General features: G+C 52.8%; 5 protein-coding genes across 5 annotated transcripts; 2 read left to right on the forward strand and 3 right to left on the reverse strand.

Annotated features, from left to right (window-relative positions):
- Nucleotides 1–25: 25 nt before the first annotated feature.
- AA0111_g3936 (hypothetical protein) lies at nucleotides 26–993 on the reverse strand (the record flags this gene model as incomplete). Its single annotated transcript, XM_028649878.1, has 2 exons — nucleotides 26–450; nucleotides 498–993. 2 exons carry the CDS (start codon nucleotides 991–993, stop codon nucleotides 26–28), a joined length of 921 nt encoding a protein of 306 aa, XP_028508683.1.
- Nucleotides 994–1460: 467 nt separating this feature from the next.
- AA0111_g3937 (hypothetical protein) lies at nucleotides 1461–2120 on the forward strand (the record flags this gene model as incomplete). The annotated part of the gene is made up of 3 exons (XM_028649879.1): nucleotides 1461–1595; nucleotides 1658–1864; nucleotides 1929–2120. 3 exons carry the CDS (start codon nucleotides 1461–1463, stop codon nucleotides 2118–2120), a joined length of 534 nt encoding a protein of 177 aa, XP_028508682.1.
- A 2794-nt stretch (nucleotides 2121–4914) lies between these two features.
- On the reverse strand, nucleotides 4915–6088 carry AA0111_g3938 (hypothetical protein; the record flags this gene model as incomplete). The annotated part of the gene is made up of 2 exons (XM_028649880.1): nucleotides 4915–5042; nucleotides 5092–6088. 2 exons carry the CDS (start codon nucleotides 6086–6088, stop codon nucleotides 4915–4917), a joined length of 1125 nt encoding a protein of 374 aa, XP_028508687.1.
- A 4586-nt stretch (nucleotides 6089–10674) lies between these two features.
- AA0111_g3939 (hypothetical protein) lies at nucleotides 10675–15111 on the reverse strand (the record flags this gene model as incomplete). The annotated part of the gene is made up of 7 exons (XM_028649881.1): nucleotides 10675–11358; nucleotides 11419–11571; nucleotides 11623–11773; nucleotides 11828–12498; nucleotides 12590–14004; nucleotides 14057–14702; nucleotides 14767–15111. 7 exons carry the CDS (start codon nucleotides 15109–15111, stop codon nucleotides 10675–10677), a joined length of 4065 nt encoding a protein of 1354 aa, XP_028508686.1.
- A 1241-nt stretch (nucleotides 15112–16352) lies between these two features.
- Nucleotides 16353–16851, forward strand: AA0111_g3940 (hypothetical protein; the record flags this gene model as incomplete). The annotated part of the gene is made up of 4 exons (XM_028649883.1): nucleotides 16353–16386; nucleotides 16437–16496; nucleotides 16601–16708; nucleotides 16796–16851. 4 exons carry the CDS (start codon nucleotides 16353–16355, stop codon nucleotides 16849–16851), a joined length of 258 nt encoding a protein of 85 aa, XP_028508469.1.
- Nucleotides 16852–17091: the final 240 nt, after the last annotated feature.

The raw sequence follows: 17091 nt of genomic DNA on the forward strand, positions 1-17091 counted from the left end.
GACACCTGTTCTACCAAGGTCTCTTCTATGAAAACTTCCACCGATTACCACAGTTCATGCACTCGCAAAAGGTCGTCATCGGTTCGTCAGCAGACCTGGTCTGCGCTTGACTATAGCTGACCATCTTTTGTTTGCATTTTCCGCACTGGAACTCCTTGGAAATGGCCTTTTCGACCTGTGCAACCATGGCCTGATTCATGTTGATCTGTTCCAGCTTCTCGTCTTCTGCTCGTCGCGCGTCCGACTTCATCTCGTCGTGTGTCATGACGACGAACTTTTCTGCGGGCACCTCGCCAGCGAGTACACGCTTGCGAAGCTGGGGATTCGATTTGCTCTTGAGATTCTGGAAGAGCGAGCGCATCTTGCCCTTGTAAGTGTCGTTTACACTACCAGCCTTGGCGTAAGCAGCGACTTCGATTTGCTTTGCGACGCTGAGAATCTCGTCGGGCACTGGGCATGTCAGTCATGTACAAGGGAGTTGGTAAGTTGCTACTTACTCGCTTCACTCATGAAGGCCAGACCGTCGTACATCAGCCTAACGCAGTTGTCGCGCGCCTCATTTCCAGTCACCTGGTACTTGACCTTGTCTGTCTTGTGATTGCGCTTGTCGGCGGGTACATCATGCTTCTTCTTGGCCAGATTTGGTGCCGGAGACGCGGTTCCTGAGGGTGGAGGAGCGGGGGAAGAGGCTGCACCTCCATTCGCGGCTGCCTTTGCCGGACCGTCCTTCTTGAGGGGCTGCTTCTTTTTGACCTCATCCCTCCACTTTGCTACCAATTCTGTCGCGAGCTTTTGTACTGCGGGGTCCTTGTGAGTTCGCAGACGGTTGATAGTGACACCGATCCGTGTTGAGCGCAAGAGGTCCTCGGTCGCGTGCACACCCGTCTTCAGGTCATTAAGCAGCTTCAGCACAGAAGCGCTGGGCTCGCCCTCAGATACAGCCTTTCCGATGGCCTTGCCACGGAGCTCGATCTCTTTGGCGTCCATTGCCATGGTCCAGGCAGTGCTTGTCAAGGTGTAGGGTATCCTGGGCGCGGAGTCGCTGGTGCCTAGGGCAGTCTGTCGCTGTCACGAAGGCAAGTTCTTCCTGGATTGATGTTGCGACTGAGAAGGTCGGGAGGTCGGCGCGGGGTGCTTAGGCGCGTCAGAAGCAGGTATACGCGACGTTGGGGCACGGCAGTGGTTCGGCGACGGTAGGGGAGACGTCGAGGCAGGCAGGCGGCAGGAGGCAAGGAAGCGTGGTGCGATGGCTTGTTTGATTGCCATCTAGAAGTTGCCTTTGCTCGGAGAGGCCCGAGCTCACAGCCGCTAGCCTCCGCCTTCACCAAGGGAAACTGCAACCGTTAACTTGGGAACTGCCAGACTAAAGACCGGCGACGACTGCTGCTGCTACTGCTACTACCGCGCCAACTCGTGCCTCTGGTACTACCGACACAAACACACACACCCGACGAATCGCCATGGCCGAAAACGCGGCCCCAGGAAGCGCAAACAACGCGGGCGCAGACAGCTCGCGCGGCATGCCCTACTACGAGAGGCTACGACGCGACTTGCGCGAATCGCTGAACAAGAAGCGCCTGATCGATAACAACCTGGTCAGTACTGCACGCGATGCGTCGTGAGTCTCTGTGAGCCTCTGTGTTGACTCTCATGGCAGCTACAACTCGAAGATAACATCTTGCGAGTCGAGACACAGTATCTCGAAGAGACGAGCGCCGGGAACATCATCAAGGGCTTCGATAACTATATCAAGGGCGCAGCAACCACCACGACAGCAGGGGGAGCAGGTACTGCCACCAGGCGCAAGGCTCCCATCAGTGATGCGGACCGCATCTTCAGCCGGAGCTCTACAAGCTTCTTGAGGGTATGTCGAGGAATACCAGGCCGGCTTGCCAATCGCTAGAGATAAGATGCTGACTGCTCTACAGGAATCGTCGACGCCGGGCTCTGCGACGCCATCGCACGCTCCCACGCCAACTTCTTCCTTCCCTACGCGCGAGTCGAGTCAACCTACAAACGGCGCGAGACCAGGAGGCAGTAAGAAGAAGAAGGCAGCCGACGATGATGATGAGGACAGCAACAAGACGAAGCGACAGAAGATCTCCTACGGCCGCGAGTGAGAATCCGTCCCGAGACTCCGACACCGCTTGCTTCAAAAGCGGCGGAATACAAAGATCCTGAAATTACAGAGCATTACCAAGGTATCTTGAGGCGAGTAATTCGCTCAAGGTACGATTGCGCGTCCTTATGGGTCCCGAGACACAAAATCTAACAGACCTACCAACAAAATAGGAAGGCACAAAGGAGTCGGTTAGACACCCGAAGCTGCGCGTGTTCAACTTGTGGGTACCTTACAACAGGCACGGGAGAGGTGAAACCGCTGTAGATCGGACTTGTGAACGCGGGGTTGGTTCAATCTCGATATGAGACCCACTTAATAGAGGATAATGTACTACACCACCACCGAAGGGCGACAACGCATCTGTGCTGACTAGCCGGCGTTCGTGGTGGAGATTGCTCGATGCTTGACTTGTTGCTTGCTTCGAGTAGTCGGAGGAGTGGTGGTGGAGTGCTGCTTGGCGTCCTGTTACGCGCAAGCCACGTCCGCAATCTGCTGGCGGCTTCATCTCAGCGAAGCGGAATTCATGCTTGAGGAGGGTTAGTATAGTGGATCAACAAGTACAATGCAAGAATGCAAGTCCCGCTCGTGGCATCCAAAGATTGCGAAGGATTCGTGGCAATCTGGAAATAAACGAAGCGAACTACTTCTTCCCGCGCTTCTTTGCTGTACATTGCGGCTACTGTACCATAAAAATGAAGTCTCATGGTCACATTGCACATTTACAACCCTTGCCATGAATCGTAGCAGAGACCCTTCTTTTTGTGGGAAAAATGTTATAACAAGGGTATTAATGCATATTACTCCAAGGCTCATCTGGTTGTATTCGAGAAGGCGCAGGGACGGCCAGGATTGAGATTGTGATGCCAACCACGGTCGGTTAATCTGAGACGATGGCGGAGAACAAAGACGCAGGCGGTGCATGCTGGCAGGCTGTGGACTTCGCATCCTGGGATATCATGGTATGCAGAACTATAACCCAACGACACAAGTCCGCTTGTGCTAAGACATCCCGCCCTCGCTTCATGGGCTTGTCGGTCTATGCGACTGCTTGAAGATGCGATCGGCGGGGCTTAGTACGGTAGAGCGAAAAGGGCTTCTCCTTTGCGAGACAACGGCCAAAATGCAACACTGGCTTGCATGATGGCTTGCAATTCCGTGTGGTGGCCACAAAGTTTCAAAGACCGAAATAGAGGAGCCGGAGCGGGTGGCAAAAAGACAGCTGTTTAGGAAGCTGGCGGAAGTGCTTAATGCTGAGTGGTGCTTCGGCGGTACTGCAAGCTAAATTACAGCTTTCTCCGGGCACCAACAGACTGCGCGCGGAAGCCAACAACAAGCGCAACAGAGTCAAGCAGTTTTGCCTCATCACGTTCTCGTAACGCGATATGTTGCCTTGCGTTTCGCGTTGCTGTAAGTCGTCGCGTCCTTATGACGATCTTTTCTCAAAAAAAATGGTACGAGTATACAGCCGTCAGGCACGCTACGATCTCATCTCAGGCTCTTTTCGGTCCTTCTCCAGTGTGTGACCCACTCGAACAAGCGACGTCCGTGATTGGTAGCCCTTCGAGTAGCAGAGAAATAACAAGTCCCGCAGCCGACACGACGCAGAAAGAAAGCCCGACGTCAGCACACACAGGCACTTGTGCGTTTTCGAGTGAAACATAATGACATCGTTGCGCCCCGCTCAGCCTCGTACGCACAACTCGGAATTTGCAACAGGGGCAACCTGGAGGCCGGAGCCAGTGGGTGTGAAGCAAATGATAGCAGAGAACCAAAGCTTGAGGCGGCCCAAAGGTGCAGCGGGAGACATCCCACTCGCTGAGGTAAGACAAATTTCAGGGTCCGGCGGCGGCTAGCAAGGGCATGACGCTCCATGACGGGTGCCAAGTCTCAGCCCTTGTCGTAAGCCGACCGCTCACGGGACGCCAGATGATGGCATTGCGGAGACAAGGTCGTGACTATGTCGCGTTGGTCAAACCCAGGACCGAGGCATCTCCAATGACGAACGGAGACAGCCCCTTGGGGCCGAATCAGAGAGGGACTGCCGTCACTATGTCAGCTGGAGGGAGGAAATTGAGATAGAGAAACAGAAACTGGTGTGCATGAGATAAAACAAGGGTCTTTGATTCTGCCGCGCTCCTATCCACAATATGGAAGGGTGCGTCATTTTCTCCCGCTGCCTGTACTCGACGACTCAATGTCGTATCCAAAGCCATCCTATTCTGGCTTGTGCCCCATCTCCGGGTGGCACCTATGCGCGCGCGCTTCAAACTACTACTGTACAAAACGTCATTGTGCTCACCACCTGTGCCTCGACTCTATGTCGGGAAGGTGGTGGCTAAAAGAGAGTCTAAAATATTAAAGGGTATAAGCGAATGGTGATGACAACATGCTCCGTATCGACTACGGGTTGAAGCCCTGTCGAGCGATGTTGAAAGATTAAATAAGCAATTGTGGGCGGGTGAAAACCAGGCCCAGGTGAGACAAACGCGTAATGTTACATGGTGGGAAATCGCTCGGAAACGGAATACTCGTAATTCGGAACACCAGAACGCCGTGGTGGCCCCTCAATTCGATGAGCGGGCCAGGTGGTATCTCAGTAAAAACCGTGGTGTGTAGCGATGGGTAGAAGAGGAACAGCTGTCTCAACTTGTTGTCGTTGGGTCTATAGTCGTGACTAAGAAACGCGCGACAGTGGTATCTCAAAATATGCAATGTACTGGAGACATGCGACAGGCCGGTTGGGACGTGTACCGGACAAGCAAAGCACTAGACACAACTGGGGTGTTGATCTTCTAATGATCGACACTTTCCGGTGAGGGATGATCGATACTGCCGTCGTTCTTGTGAACCTTTCGGTGCCTCCTCAGGTTGGAGACGACAGAGAAGTGCCGGCCGCAGCCATCAACTTCACACGCGAAGGCTGTTACAATGTTAGTACTGAAAAGTATGATGTGCGCGGAATGACTTACGCTTCTCGCCGGTATGGCTGTACATGTGTGTTTGTAGCGAACTTGGTCGTGTGAAACGCTTGTCGCAGATCTTGCACTTGTGCTTCTTTTGCGAGCTGGAAGACACCTTTGAGCTGAACTGGCTCATCATTGAAGCGGGCGCTGGAGGCATGTTTGCTCCTAGAAGCGCGTTGGGGCGAGGCAGAGTGCGCGAGTTGCTCAGGTCAACAGACTCGGAGGCAGAGCTGTAATCTGTCACAGAGCCATCACCACCGTAGTATCCGTTAGGGCCATAGCTGCCTGACGAGATTGACGAGTGTGTCGAGTGTGCTGAGGGGAAACCGTATGAATCGGTCGAGCTGCGGCTAGTTCCTTGAGAGCCATAGATATTCCTTGGGGTAATGTCTGACTGGCTCAGGGAGACCATACCACGGCTCGCGTCAAGCGCGTCGCTAAAGCTGTTGCGCGGTTGCTGTGTGTTCATTCTGTTAAAGTCAACAAGTGAACTTTGGCGTTGTCGTTGGGCCGCGCTTTCTACGGACTCGTAGAAGGCTATTGAGGGGACTGACGGGTGTGAAGAGCGGCGGGAAGCATCCTGTTGGTATGCGTACGGGCTCCGTTCTGTGTTGCCATATTCCACCTGAGAGTAGGGCGCTGAAGTTGGAGCATATGTTTGATTTGGAGGTGACCCAGAAGTAGTGTAACCGGTTGGGTACCGCGACATGAGATCTTCAGAGGCATCAAGTAAGTTTTGTGTTCCGAAAGTGCCATCCGGGAGAGTAATACCTTGTCCCATGGGAGGAGCTGTGACCGGCAGACCGTGGTACGGGATGGCAATGCTGGTAGGCCGCTGCGCGTCGACATTGGGTGCAACGGTGGTCTGGTACAGTTGCTGCTGCGAGGCACCAGTAGACACCCACGGGTTGGTGAAGTGTGGTTGTTGTTGAGGGTAGCGCATGTGTTCGTAACCCATGCTGCTTAGCTGGGGTTGCTGACGGTTATCGACTGCCATTGCCATTGCGTGTTCGAGACGAAAGGTGGTAAGGTGTACAGGTCCGGAGGGGAAGGTGGTACAAGAAGACGAATATGAGTGTGACAATAGACACTCAACTCGTGGATCCAGGTGTGAAACGTGATAGTTCGAGGGTTGAAAACGTGGAGATAGTCGATCACAGGTACTCAGCGGTGGGATCTGCGACCTTTTGAATTCACTCTGACACTGGGGACTCCCGTGCTGTGGTAGTCCAAGTCGAGTAAAGATAATCCCTTTGGTATGTCGATCAGTTGACCTGTACTAAGCAGGAGCCGTGGCGATGAACCAGCGAGATTAGGTGTAGGGCGAAAGCGGACACCAGTGACTGGGAGGCAGACGCTCGAGCGTTTCAAGTGAAGCACTGTGCTTGCAAGGAGCAGAATGCCCAGCGGGTGCAGGGGCGGACCGTGTGGGCTGGGTTGCGTGTTGCGTGTCGCCTTGGAAGGTTCGGTAACGTTATTCGCTACAAAAGCAAACCAGCGACAAAGAAGTAAGGATGTGAGGGTAACGATGATGAAAGCAGTATTGATAGTCTCTGGTACGAGTTATGGCAAGAGACAATCTAGGATTGAGTAAAGCTTAGAGTTTGGTGAATGTTGATCAGTGGACATTTAGTCGGGGAACACTGATTGATAAATTCCGCTGCTTGGAGGGTTTACGTCTTTTGGGTTCACAGCACCTCCATCATAGGCTGGCAGCCAAGCATAGCGAGCAGGCAAGTTGGCTGAAGACCCCGGACGCACCTACGTCGGTGAAGACAAGGATCAAGTGCGCTAAAGCATCTCTCTGCACGCTGCTTTTAAGCGTGTGGGGAGCGTTATTCAATGGCCTGCCCACGGCCGATAGAGTATCCGCGCCATTGAGCACTGTGGGCTCAACAGCCTTCAGCTCCCGTTCATTGAAGCCAGCGTCTACCGCTTCTCCATTGCGCTATCATCGGCACCTTTCTCACCCGTGAGAGGCCAGTAGTGCGCCAGACAAGCCCTCGCCGCTAGGCAAGCCTCTCCTCTTTACAAGCCCACTGCGAATCAGCGGGCGGTAGGCGCGGGAGGGCTTTTTGGCTTTTGTTTTGGCGTGCATCCACCAGGCCAGGGTCGACGAGGGACATAGAAGAGGACTAGTCTATTCACTCACAATTGCATGCTGCCGTTTTGGTCAATGAACGCTAGCCTGATAAGCAGCCAGAGTGAAATGCTCCGCAGTAATGCTGACGAGTGCGGCAGGCCATTGAGTTGCCCTGTGTCCTCATCCTAGCGATACCTGATCACCCCCTAAGCTTTGCTTCTGACACTGTCGACACTCTACGCTGCAGAACAACGGTCGCCTAAGGAGCACGCTCCACCCCGACCATCAAAGGGACCGAAAAGGCGGCTTCGCAAGCTTGCGGTTTGGAGGTGCATCGCGCCGGACACTGGCCGGAGAGTCTGCTTTCGCGTCGCGGAGTCGGACCGTACTACCAATCTCCACGTTGTTGCGTACACTCGAACTCTGTGAGCATCTCTCCCTCTGTCCTAGCGTTGGTTCCGCCCCTCTTCTGACTCTGTGTCGTGCACGGCGCACTCATGAAAAAAAAAGCGCCCGAAGTGAAATTACACAGTAGTCCCCTGAAGCAACGCCTGTGCGCATACCTAAGCAATGGGCAAGCGTTTGATCGCCGTCCATGTTGCTTTGGCTGCAACGACTGTAGCTTAGCCAGAAGGCGGGTCACGAGTTGCAGCATACACCTCTATCGCGGGAACTGCCTTGTCCAATAGGGGCGTCACTGTCATGTCGGTGTACCTGCTCTGCGCAGGATTCCACACTCGAAGACACCACGCTGAACCGAGTACTGAGGGAGTGGCACTTTAGCTCCAGTCAATTGCAATCCCCAATATATGCTTGCCTGAAGATGGAGGCGTCATGTGTAGCAGGGCTGTATGGGCGGCGACTATATCCACCAATGACGATATCGTGCACCGATACCAGAGCGTCGACGATTAGGAGTGCTCGTTTCGTGCTCCGTATCTTCGGCCTCTCATTGACGCGGACCGGGTGGTTTGCTGGGAGGAATGATGAGAGCCAAGACCCATCTGTACACCCCGCTGACACGAGCGCTGATGCATGGTGTGAAAGGATGTGGGCGCATCATGGGTGCTTGCTGGCAATGTCGTCATATGGAGACACCCCTAGCGCAGACGCTAGGCTTACAAGCGAGCTGTCATTGGCGCGACTCGCAAGCCGTACCTGGCAACAGTGAATGCCATGCAGGATGATGTAGGAGCGGTCAAGGCATGCGGGCGATTTGCCGCCAGAGATATTGAACATGCTATGCTTGCACGCCAGCCATTGTCGCAATGCGTTATACCAGCAAGCAGAACGCTGTGCTGGGCGTCCAACTCGCATCGTGGCTTGTAAGCTCTATCTGGACGCGAGTGGCAAACCGGCAGAAGGCGTGCACCCGGCATCTACCATCTCACCGCCGCCTGCTTCGTCGACATGAATGGCTAGGTGTTGGGACAAAAGGGCCGCCTTGCATCCCAAGTGCACGGAGCAGCTTCAAAAATCCCCCTCACTGTTCGTGGCTCCGCGGGCCTTGTCATGCAGGGCAAGATCTGATGGAGGAGCGCCATCCCGCTCAACATCGAGCTTGCAGAGTGCACTATCAAAGTCACTTGAGCGTCAGGTCCCCACTTGGCTGCATCTGCCTTTGCCGCTACTTTGTGTGTGCATATGTCGGCGGAAGCGGTACCCTACCGGAGTGGACTGTGAATTGGGTGCGGCATCTGACGGCCTGCTATGCATCGCATCAGCTGCATCACAGCGACGCAAAAAGAAGTGGGCGTGACCCATTCGCAGCGCTATGTGCCAAAGCACGACAGCCACGAGCGCAGCAAAGATCGTAAGCTGTCGGCAGCCGCTCAGAACTGGCTCGGCATTTGAACACTGGACCCTGCATTCGCAAGCCATGCCAGATCACCGAGGTTTATTAGCCGTTGTCTGTGTACATGCTCTGCCCGCTTGCCAAGTCATTTGGGTACTCGATAAGCTCTAGGGCGGATTGTTTTTTATTTCCGAGATCACAGCCTAGCTCTGCAACACGAGCGATAGCACCACGCGTGTGGAGAAGCAAAGTCGGCTCTTGAGATGCATGTGGAAATGTACAATCTATGTGCGACAGTATCCCACAGTCCTGGAGATCTTCAACAAGCGTTCCCCGCGATCTTCAAGTGAGCCAGATGTGCGGCTCTGCGAGATCGATCAGCAGTGTGTGATAGTCAGGGACACGTGTTGAACACGTCCACGTTGAAAGCTGCGCAGCGCAGCGCAGCAAAGAACTGGCCGCGCAAACGCCTTCCGCCGAGCCTTGTGTCCAACTAGTGTTCAACAACCGCTCACAACCCCATAGCGCCCAAACAAACTCTTGCTAGAGCCGAGCAGCAGGTGAACCGAACAACACCTAAACCAGCGACAAAAGGCCAGCAGTAAAACCGCAAAAGAAAGTAGTCGGCGAGGCAGCGAATCAAGTGAGCCCGATACTCTGGGACATTAGCCAGCAGATCCATTTGCTAGGAAAAAGACTAGTCACGGGCAGCGGTGCAATTGCAAGCTTCAGCCAATAGAGACGTAGTCGGCCAAGAGAGCGCTACGACTCGGCACACTGCACTTGCGAGTGCTCAAGCCGCCCGATGTAACGTTCGTCCAAACTGCGGGAGTAACGCGGGCTGTCAGGTTGTCAATCTTGGGGGTGGCTGCGTAAGGCCTGTCTGTGCAGTGTCAAGGTTTGAGCTGGAGATTCTGCATGTTCGAATGTAATCGAATGATCTTCAGAGAGTTCCCGCTTTCCAACGGACAAGGTACATGATCATCACTGTCAAGCCAAGAAATTGGGTTGGAAAAGCAAACAGTTTCCGCATCGAGAAGCATGGCCACGAGATTGCGCTGTAGTTCGCAGATCAAAATCTTTCTCTTTCCTAATCTGATGACCCGGCACTACAGGCGTTACTACCACGACATCTCTCCTTTATGCGCCCGAGGGGACGCGCAATGCCAATGCTTGTAGCATGCTGGTGGGGTTCTGTCAACAGTTGACTCGAGTTGCAATCCACGTTTTCACTCTTTGACCAGCTCACTGGAGAATTATCGGATGACCAGGATGTGCTTAGAGGCACATGATGTCGTTGAGCACGTGCATACTGCATGAGGAAAGCTGCATTCCCCTTTCTGATAGCCTATCGCATGGGTCTTCACATCTCAGGACCTGATTAGGCAAGCTCGCACTTTGGAAGCCCTGCCAATGAAATGAGGCTGGGTGGTCGCCGAGCAATACCAACATCTAACTTCCAGTCGCTACCCTGTGATACATCCCTATCTTCACAGGAAGTTTCCAGTGCTGTGGTAGACATGTCTAAGCGCACCTGCATGGCTTTTTTTTTCTCTTGCAGACTGACTTTGACCTTTCGAGCTGATAGCGCAGGAATGCGCTGTCAATGCGTGCTCTGTAAAAGGAAGGCGCGGGTGCCTTTCCGCCATGTCGAGGCTCTATTGATGGCGAGTTGATGGTGGTTGTATTGAATCATTCATTCGTAATTTGTTCATCGTGCGACGTGCTCAACGACCGTCTGTTCACTGTCATGATGGCGAGATTGTTGAAGGCCGGGCCGTGTCAAGGTAGATTGTCTCGTGTTACTCATACTGTGAGCATTGTTCGTCCTGTTTGAGTTGACCTCATCCGGTGAACCCGCTTTCCTCGTGATGGGCGAATCCGCGTCTTGTTCGTGAACTAATTTCTCGATATTTGCCTCGGTCAGAGGCATCGATGGTTCGCTTTGTGGCCCCTGAGTGCTGTTGTGACGAATTAGCTGTGGCCCAACTAGGGAGAGCAGCTTTTCATCGCGCAATTTCGTATCTCTTTCCTCCGCGTGGATACGCCGCATAGCCCGCTCACCCTCATTCTCGTTGGATCTGGCGAATGCTGCATCGCTCTGGTAATGGAGGCGGTCAAGTTCAGCGGTCAGTGCCTGCGCCGTTGTTTCAGATTCAACCGACATGCCTGCCGTTCGCGGGTGATCTTTTGCCCTAAAGTCCACCTTGGAGCTTGGGGTTGCGACGCCATGTCGATCATTGTCGGTTGTGGATGGCTTGTCTTTGGCCGTCTTTCGCCGGCCCTTGAGAGCCCACTTGACAAGCATCTTATGATTGTTAGCGGACCCACCAGTTGGCTTGGGGTAACTTGCCTTCTCCAGCAGCTTGCCTTTGACTGGCTTGGCAAGATAGTCCTACAGCGGCTTAGTATCTCCTATATCACGACCTCAAAGTTGCCGTTGGTGAAGACTTACATCCATCCCACATGAAACACACTTCTCCTTATCGCCTTGGATAGCACTGGCCGTCATAGCAACGATTGGAACACCTCGGATTTCAGGCATGTTGCGCCATGGTGCTTCTGTCCGGATAGCGTGGGTAGCAGAATATCCATCTCGGATAGGCATCTGCATTTTCTATTAGCAAACGATATGTGCAAACATTCACAGTTACCTTACCTGCACATCCATCAAGATAATATCCGGGCGTGGATGCGAAGGGCCGAACTCCTGCATCAGATATTCCAATGCTTCCTGGCCGTTCCACACCGCACTAACCGAGAAGTGAAGTTTTTTGATGGTCTTGAGCGCAATCTGTTGATTGATGTGGCTGATTATTTGTCAGATGCCGAGGTTCATGGAATTGTGTTCAGGTGTAACTTACTTGTCTTCGACGACCAGAACGTGGATCTGCTGTCTTTCGCTTTCGGAGAGATTCATCAGATGATTCGGAATGGCTGATTTCAGGAGCGGATATGGCGAGCTTCCGTTGGGTAATTGCGGTGTCAACGGCGGCGTGTGGCCTTCCGAGCTTCCGCATGAAATCGACATGTCACTCTGGAGTCGATCCGGGATGGACTCTAGATGAACCAACGGTGATTCTCCGTCTTGCGATGGTGCGCGTGTGAATGGTATCCAGAAAGTAGCAGTAGTACCCTGTCCCAGCTTCGAGTCCAGCCATATTTGCCCTTTCATGAGCTCAACCAGATTCTTGCTGATGGTCAGTCCTAAGCCAGTTCCTCCGAAACGGCGAGCCGTAGATGAGTCTGCCTGACTAAAGGGTTGAAACAACCGTTTCCGGACCTCCTCTTCTATCCCAATACCGGTGTCATCCACCCTGAAATTTACCGTGACCATGTCTTTTGACTCCTGGCTGATCGATACGGCGAGCTTCACAGTTCCCACCGATGTGAATTTGATGCTGTTGGTGAGCACATTGGTCAGGATTTGCCGTAACCTGCCTGGGTCTCCCATTACCCGGAGATCCGCCTGAACCTCGTCTTGTATCGAACTCTGATAATCCAGACCTTTCCTTTGGGCAGCAAAAGACATCATCTAAGCTAGTTAGTAAGAACACAACCAGGGATTTTGGTGAGTGACTTGCCTTGTTCACATCTCTTAGAACTACGCTGAGACTGAACTGTACCTCTTCCACGTCCAGTCGACCTGACTCAACCTTTGAGAAGTCTAAGATGTCATTGATCACCGTCAGGAGGCTGTTCGCGCTTCGATGAATGTTCTCCGCGCACTCTTTCTGCTCCTCGTCCAAGTTCATGTCGAACAGCAGTTCGCTCATGCCAATAACCCCTGCTATAGGTGTCCGGATCTCGTGTGACATGTTGGCCAGAAACTGCGACTTCATACGACTGGCTTCTTTTGCTGCCGCTTCATTAGCCAAGAGCCTTGAGTTCTCTTTCTCCTGTTCTTTCAGTTGTTCTTCCCTCTCTCGTAGCTCTGTGATATCCATGGACACACCGATTACGCCATCCACGAAGGTGTTGCCTTCAATGCCGGCAGTCCGAGAAGTTCTCATAAGCGGTACTAAACGAGTTCGGTAGTAGTGAGCCTCCGACATGTATCTTCCGTTCACAACCTCAACTGATTGTTTACCCTGTAATATCTCTTGAATAGGTTCGTGCCATCGCTTCCGATCGTTGTCATTCAAATTGAAGACATCGAAAACGTCTCTGCCCAACTGGTTCTTTCTAAACCGTTCGTTGGGCTCAATGTCTCCTTCCATCACCTTGACTTCATTGTTGCGGTCAATCACCCAGAGGACAATTTTTGCGTGCTGAATGACCTGCTGTAATTGCTCTCTTGTCTGACGCGCCTCTTGACGGGCTAGGACCAGATCGTGGATGTCAGTGCATGTGCCAAACCACTTAACTATACGCCCAGAGTCGTCATAGAAGGGTACAGCCCGTCCCAGCATCCAGCGCCACTCTCCATCGTAGCGCTGGCATCTATATTCCGTATTGTATTCATCGCCTGTCCTGAGAGAATGAAACCAATGCTCCGCGGTTGTGGACATGTCATCTGGATGGAATGGGAGGCGCCAGCCTTCGCCTAGTGATTGATCAACGGTTAACCCTGTGTAGTCATACCACCGTTGTGAGAACCAGTCATGAAGTCCATCAGGTGTCGTTGTCCATACCATGACTGGCATGAAGTTGGCGATGTACTCAAACTGCTTCTCGTTCTCTTCAATCTGGGCGGCGATCTGCTTGGTATATTCGGTGACATCCTTGAAGATCACTATACCACCAAGGAAATCTCCAGTTTCTTCATGAAATACAGGCTCCCCATTGACCTCATACACGATACGAGTGCCTGTTTGCGGGTGTCGCATACCAATGCGCCGTTTCTCAACTCTCTCTCGTGTACGGCAGACCTCAATGATAGGAAATTCGTCAATGCCGAGAAGGCGCTGGAAGTCCTCGGTCCAACACGAGAACTGAGAAAGAAAATCCCTTTGGTCACCAGGTACATATGTTCCGTCTTTCGAAAGGAGCCGCAGTAGGGCCTTGTTTGGGATACCAAAAGTTTCGTCTTTCCACATGGCTGTGCAGGAGTTAGTGGAGAGTTGGCTAAAAGAAATTGAGATCGAACGTACCGTATGCAGGCATGGTAACGGAGTTCAATATGGCGTCTTTTAGTTGTGTCGCCTTCTGGAATACGGATGCAGCCGTCCCAATATCACCCTTACTTTTAGTAGGAGGGCCACGAGGAGGGAATTCTGGTTGTTGTAGCGTAGGCGTTACAGCTTTCGAAGCCGTGTTTGAACTACTTCCCGAACGTCGGCCTGATGAAGAGCTTGAGCCTGAGCTACGTGACTTGTCGAGACGGGCTCCTGTGTTTGTCCGGGTGACGATACGACTGGAAGGTGGTAGCGCACTATCAGCAGCTGTTGCGCTTGTGAAAGTCAACGTATAATATTGGGTTTCCTCAATACTCCAAACAGAGATTATGCAAGATGCCTGCATTGCATTGTCGTACGCTGTTTTCCTGTCCGACTTGTGCAGCGTGCCTTCGGGACCCAAAACCAGCGGTGCAACAACGACGTCTACTGACACGTCGCGTACCATAGTTCGAGCGAGGTTTGTACTGCTCAAGGGTGGCAATGACTCTGTTGATTTGTTGTTCGTTTGATACGGCATTTTGGCTGCAGTCGGCGTGGTGTGGCCACTTCCCATGTGGGAATCTCCGTCTTTATCCAAGCCATTTGCTATTGAATCGTCTACTACGCAGTCCAGAAAGCTCTATTAAAGTTAGCAATTGGCAGGTTTAAATGCTATGTTTGCACGAGTGTGGGGAAAGACGAACCTCCCATGTGATCATGATTGGAGAGCCGTTTTGCAAGATGTCTACAGCAAGATCACCCATGGTCTTGTCCTGCAACACCTCGGATATGGAAAGATGATGAACGCTTTCAAAGTCAATGCCAAAAAGGCGACCCATAGCCTCATTTGCCAGGACCACGGTTTTCTGCGCTGACAAGACAATGACTGGTACTGGTAAGTATTGTAGCGCAGTAAAAGACGCCATGGTGGCTGACGGCTCGGCGAGATGCATTGACATGGAGTCGCTACGTATCGAGTTGGGAGATTCAGATCTTGCGCGCTCTCCCATGGCGAAGTATCCGCCATCGCGGCTGTCGGCCTCTGTCATTATGATTACGGTGGTGTGTTGGTGCGCGTGTATGGCCGTGTAGGATCGTGATGCGACTCGTGTCCGGAAATAGTGGCCGCACCCGTAAACGGTAAGGAAGAAGCGACTGGTGACGCCTCAACTAGACCAGACAACAACAACAACAACAACAACATGGAGCGGACGCCCTGGCCAGACCATGGAGAAAGTCGCGCGCAGACGTATTCGAGAAGGAAAAGTGCGAGCTCAGGAAGTGGAGAGACGTTGGGCGATGTTCGTGGTTGCGCTTTGGAGGTGGAGTGGGGATCGCATGTACGAGTCGTGTAAGCGGGCAGATCGGTTCTAGACCCTCTCATCGGTTGGGATATTGAGTACGTACCCAAGCTGCGAAAACCGTGAAGTGAACGAACGAGACGCACAAAGCACAAGCACAAGCACGGCAGGAAAATGTGTGAGTGTACGCCGGACACCTCGCTCTGAAGACAAAGGTTCTAGAACCGCGCTTCCGGTTCAGGTGGGTGCCATGGCAATGACGCAAATTTGGGTGCTGAAAGAACGGACGATGAGACGGCGCGCGCCCATAGCCGGCCGTGGGTACTCCCCCGAGCCCTACCATTTGATGGAGCAGGGCTTGAGAGATGTTTGGCGTGAGATCTGGGAGCTCCGTTTCTTTGGCCGTCCCGTTTGGCATATGGCGATCACTGTGGGTGCCCTGAGCATAATTCGATTAGGGTTTCTCCGTCTTGGTGCTACTTTTTGGACACCGAGCAGCATATGGTGAGCATGTCAATTATGTGTTTTGACAACGATCCCCACTAATCTTCATGTGCTACACCGGTGCACTGGCATGGATGGGGTATGATCGACATGCGGTTCAAATTGCCGCCTTGTCAAAATGCGATTGGCAAGCGATCCATGCCGAACAAGAACCCCCATGTTTACCGTGTCCGTGAAGCGCTTCTGGAATTTTGGTGCACCGCCACACGAAGGAGTTGTGCTGGTACTGCTATAGCGATATCAGCGTTCCGATACCGTTTCTATGGCGCTGTGTTCTCAACGACATGCATGGATTTGATCTACTTGGAGGATTGCTCCCGCTCGGGATATGTATGGATCTGTGGCTTACATAATCCGTGAGGCTGGAGTCGACGACCGCTGTCTTTCTGATAGGCAGCCACATCAACAACTGCAACGCTCATCGATAGCCTCGTTACATGCAGTAGTGCACAACGCAACAACACGATCCTGCCACAGTCTTCCAAATGTTCTTCTTCGGGCTCGGTGGGCTGTTTACTGGTATTACCTGTCGAGTCACATCTTACAGATTCGCTCGCTAACACGCGCAGTCGCGGTACTCCTCGTCAATGCCATAGCAATTCTCTCCGAGGACCGCTTCCTCGCGCGCAGTACGTTTACCAGGCCTCTCTGACCCCCTTCGGTCCTCGCGCATCTATACATACACCAAGAGACGTGAACGTACAGCAGAACACCCGACTGACCCAGATTACAGTTGGCTGGACAGCATCTGCAGACCCCGGTTTCGGCCGCCCTGGCGATGATGCCAGTATAAAAGCGCGATTGATCAACCTTGTCTCCTCGGTACGGACTCTCATGAGGTGTACGTATACCCCACCATGGTCTCCATCCCCCGCATCCCTTGGAGGGGTGGAATGTAGAGCCAACAGACATACTGACACGGCTGCAGTACCCTTGATGTTAATCAACACCCTCATGATAGTCTACCTACTAGTTCTCGGTTGAGCGTAGTGCATACACATTACGAACTAAACTCCGACTATCTCGACTAGCATACACAGGGCGCAGGAATGGGCGTACACAAGCATTTGGCGTTGTGCGCTACAAAAGGTTGACTACATTGGACGGAGTTTGTGGGGACAAAGGACAATGAAGAGCGTTTACTATACATGCTCCAACCTAGCAGCTTGATACATGATATCGAGGAGCAGATACCCTGGTACGGCCGTGGCGGGCGGCTCACTA

The sequence above is a fragment of the Alternaria arborescens genome, assembly GCF_004154835.1.
Source record: "Alternaria arborescens strain FERA 675 chromosome Unknown contig_7, whole genome shotgun sequence".
NCBI lineage: Eukaryota > Fungi > Ascomycota > Dothideomycetes > Pleosporales > Pleosporaceae > Alternaria > Alternaria arborescens.